The sequence below is a fragment of the Sphaerodactylus townsendi genome, linkage group LG08 (genome assembly GCF_021028975.2).
Source record: "Sphaerodactylus townsendi isolate TG3544 linkage group LG08, MPM_Stown_v2.3, whole genome shotgun sequence".
Lineage (NCBI taxonomy): Eukaryota > Metazoa > Chordata > Lepidosauria > Squamata > Sphaerodactylidae > Sphaerodactylus > Sphaerodactylus townsendi.
The window spans coordinates 58,903,240-58,917,935 of NC_059432.1; the positions used below are offsets into that span (position 1 = coordinate 58,903,240).

Consider the following 14,696-nt stretch of genomic DNA (forward strand, 5'->3'; position numbering starts at 1 on the left):
TTTTCCAACAGTTCAAAAGCTGATTCGAGTCAATCAATTGTTCCGATTTAGATTCATTCAAACAGATTTGAATGTAGTTTAAAGGCACAGGATTTTTACTTTTGGGGGGCTGCTGTACATTTTTCTAAATTTCACATAACAGCATTTAAATTAAAAATGTGGAAATAAACCTTTCGAATTCAGCATGTCTGCAGACTATAAACTAGTCTAGACCCCTTCAGGGATTGGGCGGTATACCAAATATAATAAATAATAATAATAAACAAGTTCACATAGAAACTAAAATTTCTATCATTTCAATTAGGCAAAGAACCCCATTTTAAAGAGTCTGCTAGTCAGATTAATTCAGACTACTTTTAATCCCAAGGAATCAGACATTGAGGAGTTTTTATTTTTCCTGAAGGCAGCCATTTTATGCCACTCAGACAAAACTTGTAATGCCACCTTATTTATCCTGCCCTTCTCATTTCATAACAGGCAACAGCTATCTCCAGCAAACACATTTTGGTGGCAGCCCTGCCTGGTTTACCCACATCTGCTGAACTCTTTATTTTGCCGTATAAGGATCCCACAGGCGAAGACAAACAGACAGCAGAAGAGCTGCAACAGGTATTGATTTTCATGATCAAGAATTTGTATGTAATGTGTGGAGAGAAGTAGAACTGTGTTAAAACAAGATGTTGGCAAAATATCACTTGGCCTTTACATGCAGGTTATACAGGGAAACTGAAATTATTCTTCAGATTATGGCAGTATATTTACAAATTAAAAGTACAACATATGTGATCCACTACAAAACAGAATAATTCTAAGACAGAGAAACATTATCATTTGTTACCCAAATTGGAGGGGGTCTATCCAGTTTTGGGTTGTAGAATTAACAGGGAACAAACCTTGTACTGTGAAAGGAGAGGGGTTTCCCACATACACAGATTCAAGAAACCTAGGATTTAGAGGTTAAGGATAGATGAGAATAGAAGAGGTCATTGCAAGAAGGGTGATAATTACAGGATCTAGAAGAAGAAGGTCCGAGGAGGCAGAATTAAATGCCTGCATTGACTGCAGTTAGAAATGATGTCAGGCACAGTGTAACTGAACCAGAGGCAGTTCAAAAGACACTGAGCAAGAGGCCTTTGGTTATGCTAGATATAGAAAAAATGGATCCTCTCGCAATGTTAAGAGAGCCACTCTTCCTGGACAAAGCTGAGTTCCTATTCTCAGGAGTGTACAGTATAGTGGATGATAGTTTATGAGTCAGAACCAGGAAGCATCCAGTTTTTTATTAGATTTTAGAGTTGATGAATTTACAATGGGGTATTCCAATTCACAGCAAGATTGGTTCTCCAGTGATTAGGCAATAGGGTGTGATTGGATTAACTAGGGAAGAAAATACTCAGGAAAGCTGACTGAGTTAAGGCTGGCTGTGTATGCATATCCTTTGTGGGCTGGAGAACAGCTGTGCCATACCGAGGACTGTGGCTATTGTTATCCAGATGTCAGTGAATAGAACTGCAGGAAAGGCATTGCTAGCTGCTTTGCATATTGATTGAGGATGGGAAACATGATCAGGGAAAGCCCCTCGTTTGTTATTGAAGTCCAGAATTAAGATTTGGCAACCATCTTAATCTGAACTCTCTGTGACATCAATAGAGATGACTGGTAGGGCACTGTCCGGAAACAGGCACCCCTATCTTGTCATGGGCTTGCCTGCCAACATATTGAGAATCTAAATAAGGCTTTTTCAAGATCACTACATCCCAATTACTATCAGTTTGGGATGCAGAATGCTGTAACTCAACTGTTATCAGGAGCTAGGTGGCAAATGCATATTATTCCCATTTCACAGTCATTTTGCTTGCTGCCCATCTGTTACTGAGCTCAGCTTCATGTATTGACAGTCACATGCAAAGCCTTCATAGCCTTTGACCCTCAGACCATCTTTCCCCCATATGCCTCCACCATGTTATCTTTGCTCAGCTGAGCAGAACTTTCAGCAGGTGCCAACCTACAAGTGGGCAAAATCAACAACTGCCTGGATATACTGATATGTCTTTTCTGTTGTGGCCCTCACATTGTGGAAATCTATACCTGAGAAGGTCAGGAAGACCTCCACCCTCCCGCCTTCCACAAACTATGCAAAACTAAGCGCTCTTGTATGCAGATAATAGTGTAGCTATGTACAAAATAATTTACAAAGTTAATTGGATAAATAATTAGCAATTGTAATCTATGCCATTGTGAAAAGTTTGCTGTAAATTGGATCCTATTTTGCATCATTTAATGTATCGTGCTAACAATTTGTTTTGCTTCAGTTCTGTTTTTATTGTTTCTATAACCCAAATCCTATTTCTTTATTGAATCTCCCCTCTGATTGATTTTATTGACTCTCTCTCTCCATAATCCACTTTGAGTCCCAGTGACAAAAAGACCCAGGTTCAAATCTCCAACTTGTTGTGGAGCTCACTGAGTGATTTTGGGCCAATTACATGCTTTTAGTCTAATCATCTCACAGGTTTGTTGTGTGCCTAAAAAGGAGAAGAGGAGAATAACATGAGCTGATTTGGTCCCTAAAGAAAGGTAAAGCAAATAAATAACAAATTTAGCTGAAGGATGGAAGATAAAAGAGGGAAAAGAGTTGGTTTTTATACAGCTCTTTTCTCTACGATAAGGAATCAAAATGCAACTTACAATCACCTCTCTCCCCTCCCCTCCTCCTGCCCACAACAGGCACCTTTTGAGATAGCTGGGGCTGAGACAGTTCTGAGAGAACGGTGACTGGCCCAAGGTCACTCAACAGGCTTCATGTGGAGGAGTTGAAAATTAAACCCCATTTTCCAGATTAAACATTACACCACGCTCAAAGTAGACTGATAAATGGCTGAGGAGAGAATGGCACAGGAGAAGGGAAAAAGGGAATAGTGTGGGGAGGGAGATGCAAACTTTAAAACAATACTGGAAATTATACATTTAAAAGCCATATTTGACAAGGCACAAATATTGGAATCCTGGATCCTCTCCCCCTCCCCACCTAATTTTATTTCACCTCTACTTTCAGTATGTGGCAAATTTGCCTCAGCCACAGCCCAGCAGCCAGGCTGAAGTCAGCTGAAGTTTATGGCTTCTCATTTTACCCATTTGGCTTTCATCTTGCTTGACAAACTACTTAACTTTGTAATTTTCTTCCCATGCAAGGCATAAACATCAAGAACAGATATTTACTGCTCCGCAGGCACCCCTCCCAGTTCATAAATTGGAAGAGAAGGCAGTACAGAAAATGGAGAATTTACAACTGACCCAACTCGCCTTAGGCACTTGGCTGCTTATTGTATTCCACAAATTATTACATAGATATTTTCCTCATGCATTCCCAGATGCTCTATGGTCATAAAGATTTGTAGCACTGGCACACTGTCATCATTGCCTTTAGAGGAAAGATGAGACTGGTATAGCTTTCAGTGGGGATTCAGGCATCCAACACTATGTGATCTGAAGGGACGAGATTGTAATCTGCTATGTTAAAGGTATTATCTGTGATTTATTACTACTTATTTTCTGAGGAGGAATGTCTTTTTTGGCTTCTCTACATGTAGAACAGTGTATATTTCATAGTTACCCCACCTCAAAAAATCTGGTATTCGATCTTCTTATTCTCAGAATTCTTTCTCAGTGACAGAAGCATATACTTGATTGGATCCCTCCAGTTTTTCCACTGGTTAAAAAAAGAATAAGAAAAAAAAGAAATCACATTTTGACATTTCATCCTGAAGAGGCTGCCCCCATTATTATTTACATATTAGGAAATTGTGATTTCATTTAACCCCTCAGTACTGAAACTGTCAGCTGACAGCCACTTTCAGCATAGTTTATAAATTAGAATTAATAGCTGGTTATGAAGTCTGTTAAACCTCTACTCAAATCAGATGGTGGGGCATATAAGAGCTGTGCCGCTGAACTGTTTTAGAAGGCACCAAAGAGCCTTTTCATCATGTCTCTCTGTGATTATGTGCTTGGCTAATTAAGGCAGCCCTCCATTTCTTTGTATACTATATATCCAGATTAACTCAGCATTCTGTCTTCCCGCCTCTCCCCTCTGCCACTCCGAGACTTGATTCTGCCACAGCTCACAAAACCGAGCTGCATACATGGTTATTACTGAAACCTTTTTCAGACATCATCTTTGGAAATATTTAACCACATATACCAGGAGGGTGCACTATCGGTCATCTTCCCAATATACATGTTGCCATTTTATGTGTATAGGAGACCACATGTATTTTCAGCAATACACACAATGCCTTATTCACATGAAATGAATATTGGCAGGCTTATGGATAGCACACTCTCCTGTTATTCATAGTTCAAAATTTTCAAATGTAACATCTGTAAAAAGCTGGAGTCAGCTGTAGATTTTGCTAATACTCTGGCTGAAGAAAGCTTCCAATAAAATGGAAGATATCCCACCCATTCACTAACTGTCTTAAATCTTGTTTTCCATTTGGAGAATTATTATTAAGATCCCAAACAACTCTTTTCTTAGCAGAACAGGATACAGCCAGTAAATGACCAAAGCGGGGGATGTCTAACTCAAATGAATATCAAGAGCCACACAGAGGCTCTGTGAGAACAACTTATAAGGAAACCTCTAAACTTAAAACTTCTAAAGAAAACCTTTAAACCTCTAAAGGTTAAAATCTCTAAAGAAAAACTGCTTAGTTCTAGCTGATATCTTTGCTTTCTAGACATCCAGAATGGTGTATTAAACCAGTTAACAAACATCTGAAAATTAACTTCTGGAATTAAGGAGGTAGAAGAAGGGAATATTATGTATTCATTTATATCTTGCCTTTATTCCAGATGGAGGACCCAAACTGCCTTACATTATTTTCCTCTCCTCCATTTTATTTTCACATCAATCCTGCAGGATGGGTTAGATCAAGAATGTGTGACTGGTACTAGGTCACTCAGCAAGCTTCCCTGGCAGTGCAGAGATTCAAACAAGGATCTCCCAGATCCTAATCTGACACTCTAATCATGCACATCACTGGCTGTTATCCCTGAGCAAGATAAGGCCCAGCGGTTCTGTCACCATGGGAGTGGTTGCTTCTAGCAGGTTTCTCCTCAGCTTTTTCAAGATGGCAGTCTTAACTTAAAGGACACAAACTTGTTTCCTGGGAGGCTCATTGTACTAAGCACAAACTCATGACTTCTGTCTGGCAGACAGGCACTCATGTCACACACTTCAGTTCACTAATTTGAACCTAGTTTTCCCAGTCATACTCCAATAATGTAATTGATACACTGCACTGGGGGTCAGGTTGCAACGTTTAAACATACTTTCTCCTCAGATTGTTATTCACAGTTTGCTATACTGGATAGTAGAGATAATTAAGCTGCCTTATCATCTCTCAAGCACTTCTCACTATTATATACTACCCTATCTGTTGCCTCTTAATGTGTTCCAGTGATGTAGCTCCTGTAGTTTATAAAATGACAGCCCTGATGTCTGGACTATTTGAGGGTGGCAGGGAGCACTGGGGAGGAGAGCAGTTAACAACTTATCTCATGAACAGAACAGCTGAAAGCTGTACAGGGCTAATAAATACTAAGATGGATGGCTGTTAAAATAAGGTTAGTGAAGGGCTGAGATACCAGCAGGGTAAGTTTTGTCCTGCTTGTTTTGCATAAGAGGAGACACCTCTCAAAGTTTATGACTCACCATCTTGCTAGATGTTTGCACTTGATTGTGAGACATGGAAGCAGGTTTTTAATCTCTTTCTGGCATTCATTTTATTTAACACATATTTAACCTTTTCCAATAAAGGGAGCTAAGTTTTAGACTTCTGGTTAGCGGATTCTCTCTCTCTCTGTGTGTGTGTGTGTGTGTGTGTGTGTGTGCGTGCGTGCGTGCGTGAAGTGCGTGCGTGCGTGCGTGTGTGTGTGTGTGTGAGAGAGAGAGAGAGAGAGAGGCAAAAAGAGTGAAATGAATCTGATATTAAGTTATAAAGTGACCTAGAAATATACATGGGACTTGTACTGTGCTCAAGGGTTATGTTATCATACCTTAATCATAATTAAATGTAGTAGTGTGCATTAATTTAAATTGCCCTTTGTGCATGTGTGTATTCTCTTTCTGTTACATCCATTGTTGCAATCTTTTGACACTTAGGAGCAGCTGTTTTCAGTGAGCCACTAGAGGGAAGTATTACACATATGTGGACATGTGCATATACCTACAGTGAAAATGAATACAAAATCCTTCACACTCACTGCATTCTTGCTTTTATTGTCCTGAGTAAAATTTCACTATAATGAAATGAAATTTTATGTTGAAACAAAATGCTGAATGTATCAAATGTATGAAGATTTCACAGAGATAAAGAGATAAAGTTTATGGTTTTTAAGAATAAAGCTTAGGGATTTTGGGAATGATTTAAATGATATCTTTATCATTGTGAAAATTCCTAGATCACATTTTGCTATATAGTACTCTTATTTATTTATTTAAAAATATCTAATGCACCATTCTCACAAAAGCACTGCAAGAAATTATAAAATAATTCAAATTGAAGGCAGAGAACATATTATTAATGCAAAATAAATAGAATATTCCATTCTTTATTATCTATGCTGAGATGCATGTGGCGTAGGGTTGCCAGCCCTGCACCAGCATTTGGAGGGATGATGCCTAGGAAGGGTGGAGTTTCAGGGAATGTTACATAATATCATTTTTTATTTCTAGGAATTTCCTTATTCTGTGGCAAAGATAATACAGTTTGGGCAAATTCTTCCTAGAATGTCACCTGTCCTCCCCCACTTTTCTCCTGTTCCTCAGATTATCAAGATCCAAGGATTGGATGCCAATGACAAGGGTTTGTCTGCCATTGTTGAGCAAGTGGTGAGACTGATGTGGTCATCGCAAATTTCTATGACCGCAGCAGTTTGAAAACCATGTTGTTGAGTGTCGCAATGCTATGCACTTTTCCTTTAAATCTTATCTTCGATTCGCCCAAGGTTGTTCTTCAGCCTGTAGCTGAGTGTTGCATGACAAAAGTGTAAGTAGATCCAACGTTGTTCTTTCTATTGCACAAGAGCTTGTACAACTTCTTATGCAAGAGGAACACTGGTCATGGTAGAAAGTGTTGTCAAGTCACAGCTGAGTTGTGACAATCTCATAGGGGTTTCAAAGTAAAAGACTTAGGCCCCTCCCGCACACGCAAAATAATGCATTTTCAAACCACTTTCACTACTGTTTGTAAGTGGATTTTGCTTTTCCGCACAGCTTCAAAGAGCACTGAAAGCAGTTTGAAAGTGCATTATTCTGCATGTGCGGAATGAGCCTAACAGAGATGCCTGCATTTGTGTAGCAACCCTGGGCTTCCTTGGTGGTCTTCCATCCAAAATCTAACTAGGGCAGACACTATTCAGCTATCAAGATCCGAAAGATCTGGCTAACCTGGGCCATCAAGTACAGGGCAAGAAACGTGTTGAATCTATCTGTTATAGTACTGTGTGAACTCTTAGGAAAGCTCTCATGCAAGATATTTGGATTATGCTCAATGTTGGAGCACTTGCTTTTGCATTCAGAAGGTCCCAGGTTCAATCACCAGCATTTTCCAGTTAAAGTGTATCAAGTAGAAGTTGTTAGGAAATCCCTTGCTCCATCTGAGAGCCTAGAGAACTGCCACCTATCATAATATAAAGACTGATAATAGACCAATAGTTTGACTTCAAAATGGTTCCCTACTTAGTTGGTTCCCTGTTTGCAAACTTAAGCTGAAAGATACACCTCTGAAGATGCCAGCCACAGATGCAGGCGAAACATTAGGAACAAGATCTACCAGACCACGGCCACACAGCCCAGAAAACTCACAAGAACCAGATAAGCTGAAAAAATCAACTGTCCTTCCTCAGACCCCTAGCCCAAATCTGCACTTTTTCCCCCAAATGTTTTTTCATAATAAACTTCAGAAATTCCAATCTCATCTCCGTTACTTCTGGTTTGGTCCTTAGAACACAAGTCCAATGCTGCACTGAGTGTGCCAAGAATAGTGTGTTTTTTTTGGAACCTGGCACACTTTTTCAACAAATGGGAAGAGGTGTCCATGTAAGTCTGTGAAGAGATCTTTATGTCTAATTAAGGCTGCTGAGGCATGTACTGAGAAAACATCAGCCTTTATTCAGGCAAAACTACATTAGAAGCCAAATTAATTGTGTTTGGTTCTATTTGTAAATTAAATCTCTCTTTTCTCTTCTTTTATTTGTTATTATCATTCATTATATGTCCACTGATAAGAGAATGATAAGCAAAAAAATGGCTTCTATTACAAAAACATCTTTTGCACATTGTGTCTAATTCTGCAAATGAAGCAGATAAAGTCAATGAGGCTCTGTGAAGGATCTAAACTAATTCAGAGAGCTAATTATTTTCACAGGGGAGACTCTTGCTGACTCTAAATTAAGTGTTTTGCAATACTGAGAAGTTTTATCTTTAGTATAGTTGGTTTGATCTTGGATGCAAAAGAACAATATACTGCCACCCTGTTAAAATAGCTGGCATAAATATGAGCTCTGAGTGCATGTGTATGTTACTGTTGATAGTCATCTTAAACATGCTTATATATATATATATATATAAAGTGTGTGTGTGTGTGTGTGTGTGTGTGTGTGTACATACACACACACTCTTTAGCATGTGGTTTGAAATGTCTATTTCTTTATATATAAATGTCTTTATATATATATATAAAGTGTGTGTGTGTGTGTACACACACACACACACACACACACACACACACACACACACACACACACACACACACACTTTAGCATGTGGTTTGAAATGTCTATTCCACAGATTTATGTGCAGTCCAACAAGATTTTCTCCTGCATGGGCCATTTAAATAAATAAATGTGGTACTGGGCCCAGTATTGCTAAGATTCCTCGTGTATACAATGTCATTTAAATGCTTAATTCTCTATTAATATATTGCATATATGTTGTTTTATGTGTAATCACATCTAGTCTGCAGGTGGGCTCACTTACTTGAGTTATACTCTTTTAGTTCTTTCTTAGGTCACTGTTGGAGTTGGATTGTGCAAGATCTGCATTAACTTTGCATTGGTAAATGGCACAGGATTTGTAAGCACATGGAATAGCTTTATACTTTAGATTAATAGAAAGTTATCTGTGAACTCTATGGCTTTACCATTGGATTCTTTTCTGTTTAATGCTGGCCATCACCTTGAGTACCTAGAATCTTCTCCTTGATGCTACTTGATGCTCCTCCATGTACATTCAGAACATCACCTCAAATTTTGCCAATCTCTGTATTCTGACCAGGATACATTGGCTGTAAAAAAGAGGAGGGGCATGATCTTATATTCAGAGAACAGAATGTGGAAGACCTTCATATAACTCTCCCTATGTGCCAGATCTGCACTCAGTGTATTTCTGCTTTGGCATGCACATGATATTCATAGTAAACAAAGGTTCTATCTAAAGACATCCTTCTGTGACCATGGCTAGTCCTCTGAATACTTTGAAGGTGGATATTGATCAGGTTCTCCAGTTCTTTCAGGAAAGAAAGGCCGTTTCCGCACGGGCGGAATATGGCGGCCTGTGCCGTCCCCAGGCCGCCATTCGCACAGGGGGCGCAGCTGCATCGCAGCCGCACCGCTCTCGCACCGCCCGACCGGCGCAAAGCCGGTGTTTCCAGAGTGCTCTGGGAAGCTCACTTTTCCGGAAACGCCGGCTTGAAGCGGCTTCAAGGCACCTCCCCCCCCCACTCCCTCCCTGTACTTACCTTGTCCCCGGGCCTCCGGCACGTCGCCAAGGCCTGGGGACACGCCCCCATGCCCTGCGACGCTGGAGCAGGCGCGCAGGGCGGGGGGGGGGCGTGTCCTCAGGCCTCGGCAACGTGCTGGAGGCCCAGGGACATGCCAGGTCGGTCGGGCGACGGCGCTCTGCGGCGCCATCGTCCCGGCTCTTTCTGGGACCGGCCGCTTCTGCCTCCGGCCAAAGTGATGCAGTGTCAAATCTGCAGTAGTAGTTTATTTGCTTCAGAAATATTGTCATGCCCTGTGTGCCTACTGGAAGCCAAATTCAGACTTCTTATGAAGTGTTCTCTAGTGTGTCTGTTGCTGTGCTGGAGCCATTCATATTGCTTTGGGATATAATCCAACACCTCATTTCATGTTTTTTCTCTCTCTCATTCAATTGGAAATACAGCCATGAAACCAAACAAGGCCACCTGTCCTTCTGGAAGGTGTTATGCATGGTTTCAGCATTATGGAACATTGCATTTCATGACTGTAAATTCCTTCTGGACTGTTTTACTTATAATATCTTTCAGCATCTGTCATGCCAAACCTTAACTGATGAATATCTGTGGCTTATAACCCTTAGAAATGTGTTGGATTTTGAAACTGGCAAACAGAATTTGGAAGATTCCAAGTCAAAAGCAAAATTGTACTTCTGCATACTATCTGCTTTCTTAGAAGAGTCTTCAATGGCATGGAGATCAGTATGGCGGATTCCGCATGGGCCAAAAACAGTGGTGTGAAAACAGTGTAAACCCTTTTACACTGTTTTAAACCCTTTTACACCGTTTTCACACCGCTGTTTTTGGCCCATGCGGAATCTGCCTATGATTTTTGTGCCTGCACCTTGAGCTTACAGTGGAGCACTGATTATTTATAGTGATCTGTACCAAATTTACAATGTGGAACCCACTGTTACCTGCCTGAATACAATTTTTTTTAAAAAAATGGCAGTCAAGTCACAGCTGACTTATGGTGATCCCATAGGGTTTTTAAGGCAAGAAACGTTCTGAGGTGGTTTTCCATTGCCTGCCTCTGTGTAGGAATCCTGAACTTCCTTAGTGGTCTCCCATCCAAGTACTAACGAGGGCTGACCCTGCTTAGCTTCCAGAATCTGATGAGATCAGGCTAACCAAGGCTATCCAGGCAACGGCAGAAGTAAATTACACTTCATAAATTTCCCTGGTTATTGCTGAAATGTCAAATGATCAAACAACAATGGAATGGGCTATAAAGAAAGTCAAGGTAATACCTCAACTGTTTTGGCTTTATCACAGAAGATAAAGGAAACTGTGGCCCCTTCCGCACGGGTGGAATATGGCGCCCTGGGGATGGCAAAAACGCCGTCCCCAGGGAGCCATTCACACAGGGGGCGCAGCTGCTTCGCAGCCACGCCGCCCTCGCTCCGACCGACCGGTGCGAAGCCGCCGTTTTCCGACCTTGCTTGGGAAGCAAGGTTTTCGGAAAACGGAAGCTTGGAGCCGCTGCCGTGCGAACGGCAGCAGCGCCAAGGTGCCCTCCCCCCTTCCGCCCTCTACCTACCTGTCCTGCAGCCCTCCGGCGCGTTGCCGAGGCCTGGGGACATGCCCCCTCTGCCCTGCAACTCTGGAGCGGTCGCGCAGGGCAGGTGGGGCGTGTCCCCTGGCCTTGGCGACGCGCCGGAAGGCCGCAGGACAGGAAGGTCGCCCTGACGACGGCGCAGCTCTGCGGGGTCATCCCAGCCAGTTCTGGGACCGTTCATGCGAACGGTCCCAGAGGGGTCGGGTCAGCGTGGAATACGCCGACCCGACCCCTTCCGCCTCCGTGCGGAAACGGCCTGTGACTTTTACTTTTTCCACAAGAGTCATTTACATTGTCACCAATTACTACATTTTTTCTTGTAAGTCTACATGGTTTTACTCCATTTATATTGCCTTATATTTCCTCCATTATATTTCCTTATATTTCCTCCATTATATTTCTGGATGGCTGTTAGCAAGACTTGATTTTTTGTTTCTTGTTCTTGCCATGACAAACAAAATGGTGGATGCAACTTTACAAAAAGGTAAATCTTCCTTATAGCCATCCAGGGCAATATAAATGCGTTTTTTTCAGAGGTCTGTATTTAACAGTGCAGGTGATAATGGTTGTGACAGAAGCAGTGCTTAAATGTGATTATCTGATGCAAAAAGAGAATCAGAACTTTTTTCAGTAGCAGAAACATGCTGCTGTAATTTCCTCCACAGTATGTGGACCACACTGTCATCTTTTGTTGAGACAGACTAGTTAGTACTGTAAGATAACTGCTAAAACAAAAGAGCACAACCCTCAACTTTTGACTTTCAGTGCTCTCCATAGACTTGACAGCAGTACTGACCAGCAGTTCCTGTGCACTATTGAGTTTACAGCATACAGGACCTATCATGGGCCGTTTCCGCACGGCCTCCTTGCGCCCCCACGCCGCCAAGAGTGCGGGCAGCTTGGGGGCGCAAGCCCGTTCGCATGCAAGCATGTGAACGGGAGAAGCGGAGGCCGGCAGATGCGCAGGCGGCTCCGCGACGCAGACAGCTCTTTGCGCCCTCTCCTCGCCCACTCACGGTGTCCTCCCCTGCTCGGTCACCTGCGGGGCGTTGCAGCCTCGCCCATACGCTGCCCCTCCCGACCCCTGGAGGTGGGAGGACGGTGTGGAGCGGGAATGCAACGCTACACTTGAAGCGACGAGAAGGACACCGTGAAAGGAAGGCGAAGAGCGAACAGCGTCTTGCCCGGCCATGATTGCGCGGTTCGCACCGTGCGGACTGAAGACGCTCCCTTCTCAACAACAACCCTTTAAAGGGTTGTTGTTTAGGGCGGCTTGACGCCGCCCTGGGGGGAGGGAAGAAGAGTCAGGTCGCCGCTGCTGCGTTGCAGCAGCGGCGCCTGTGCGAACAGCGGCCTGGGGGCGCCTTTTTTGGCGCCCCCAGGCCGTCATAAATGGGCCATGTGGAAATGGCCATGGCTGGTCCTAACTGCCATATCATGCAACTTTGTTGTTGTTGCTGGAAACAGGGCCACCCCCACTCAGCAGGCAGATCTGGCAAAGTTTGATGGGTTCCCCAAATTAAACTGCAAATTAAGGCATGTGTGTTTGTTACTCTAGTATTTCTATTGCTGTGCTTCTTTTTTTTTACATTCTGCATCTGAGCCTCATCTTGAATTTCAAAGCTGTATCTCATTGGTTATGTGCACTGGCTCTTCTAAATAATTACATGTCTTTTCTTATTTAGTTTTGAGCCACAATGCAGGTTTTTTTTGGTACACCAGGAATTTAGATAATCACCTGTGTTGATGATGCTTTCCACTCTTTTCATCAGAAGGCCATAAATTATGAACTTCTACTGATATAACTGTCTACAGTCTAGCTTGTATGTATACCATGAATGTTCTCTAGAATATTTCAGAGACTTGACAAGAACCAGTACAATGTTCAAGGCTCCATTTCTTAGCATAACTTCTCAAAGCTGTGGTGAAGATAAAATAAGAAAGAGTAACATAAACATGTACAAGATAGATCATGCCTGGTGGCATGGCCTTCCATGGTTCCTTTTTCGTTTCAATCCTCATATATAAGATATATCAGATTTTCCTGAAATCAGAGGCTACCTTAAGGAAGTATGAAGTAGAAAAGGTTTCATCATTTTTCAAAACCTCATCTCTATTCTTTCTTCTTTTTTCAAAAATGGCATTTGTATCTAGTGATTGGGGCTGCTTTTTCCATGCTTTTTAAATGTTTTTTTGGAGGTGAGTGAAGCTCATCTAGACAAGAAGAATCCATTGAAGAAAGAAATAATGAAAACCTCATATTTTCATATGGAAGAAAAAATAGCAAACTCATTCCAGAAATGGTAGACTCAATGTCATCATATGAAATATGCTTTGAAAAGAGTATGGTGATTGCGGGGGATTTGCTTCTCTTGACTTAAGTGCAAGTTTTGGCATATAAATAATGTCTTCCTTAATATTGATAATAGTTCCAAGTAATCAGTGGCCAATATAAAATGTAGGAGCCAAAAATACTTTAATGAAGATGCTAAAAGATGTTGATAAACCTTTCACACTGGAAAAAAAAAAGAAAGTCAGAACATTTATTCCCATCTGAGCATCATTAAAAAGTAAATCAACAAAATTAGAAAGATTGGAAATGGCCTAAAAATGATAGGAATGTCTTTTTTGCTTGATAATTTCTCATTAACCTTTGAAAATCACACAGTCCAATTACATCATATGATGAACTCATTAACGAGAATAGATTCCACAAGATGATTGCCCTCAAGTCAACCATTGGTGAGAAAAAATATGATATGGATTGGTTTTAGCTGTATATGTGTAAGGTGGTATCTATAGCAGTTCTTTGACAATAAAAGAGTTACTTAGCATCCTTAAGGCAGTTTTCTGGTAGTTCAGCTTGGAATATTTTGCGTGGTGTTAGAAGAGAGCTATAGGCCTGCTGTGTTGTGTTCTTCATTTTTTCTGTGTATATTATTTGTTCTCTAGATAAAGTTAGGATTGAACCTCATGATATTCATTGTGAAGTGTATACATAGGAGTATTGCTGTACATATGTGGGAATATTTAGGGTCCTTCTGGAATGCTCTTTCCTGTGGTGAACCAATTCATTCACCACTCATGATAGTCTAACAGCAGTTAGACAAGAACTTCTGGGAAAGAGAAACTCTTAAAGTATCCCATCCAGTTCTTTGAATACAAAAACAAGCAATGTAGTTATTGTAAGAACACTAAGACTTTTTGCATTTTTCTCGGAAGCAATCAGTAATGCCCATTTACAGTTGCGACAAGCCTGGGCTAGGTTTGATATTGCACCTGAGTCCTTTTGTACTAACTGGCTTATCTTATTTTTT

General features: G+C 41.5%; 1 protein-coding gene across 3 annotated transcripts in view; it reads left to right on the top strand.

Annotated features, from left to right (window-relative positions):
- The window catches only part of SORCS1 (sortilin related VPS10 domain containing receptor 1), a 505,695-nt gene that overhangs the window by 465,178 nt on the left and 25,821 nt on the right, over nt 1-14,696 (top strand). For all 3 annotated transcript variants that reach the window (XM_048505303.1, XM_048505304.1, XM_048505302.1), the window contains exon 23: nt 478-609. In XM_048505303.1, the coding sequence (XP_048361260.1) occupies nt 478-609 (132 nt within the window). The remainder of the gene's footprint in view (nt 1-477; nt 610-14,696) is intronic.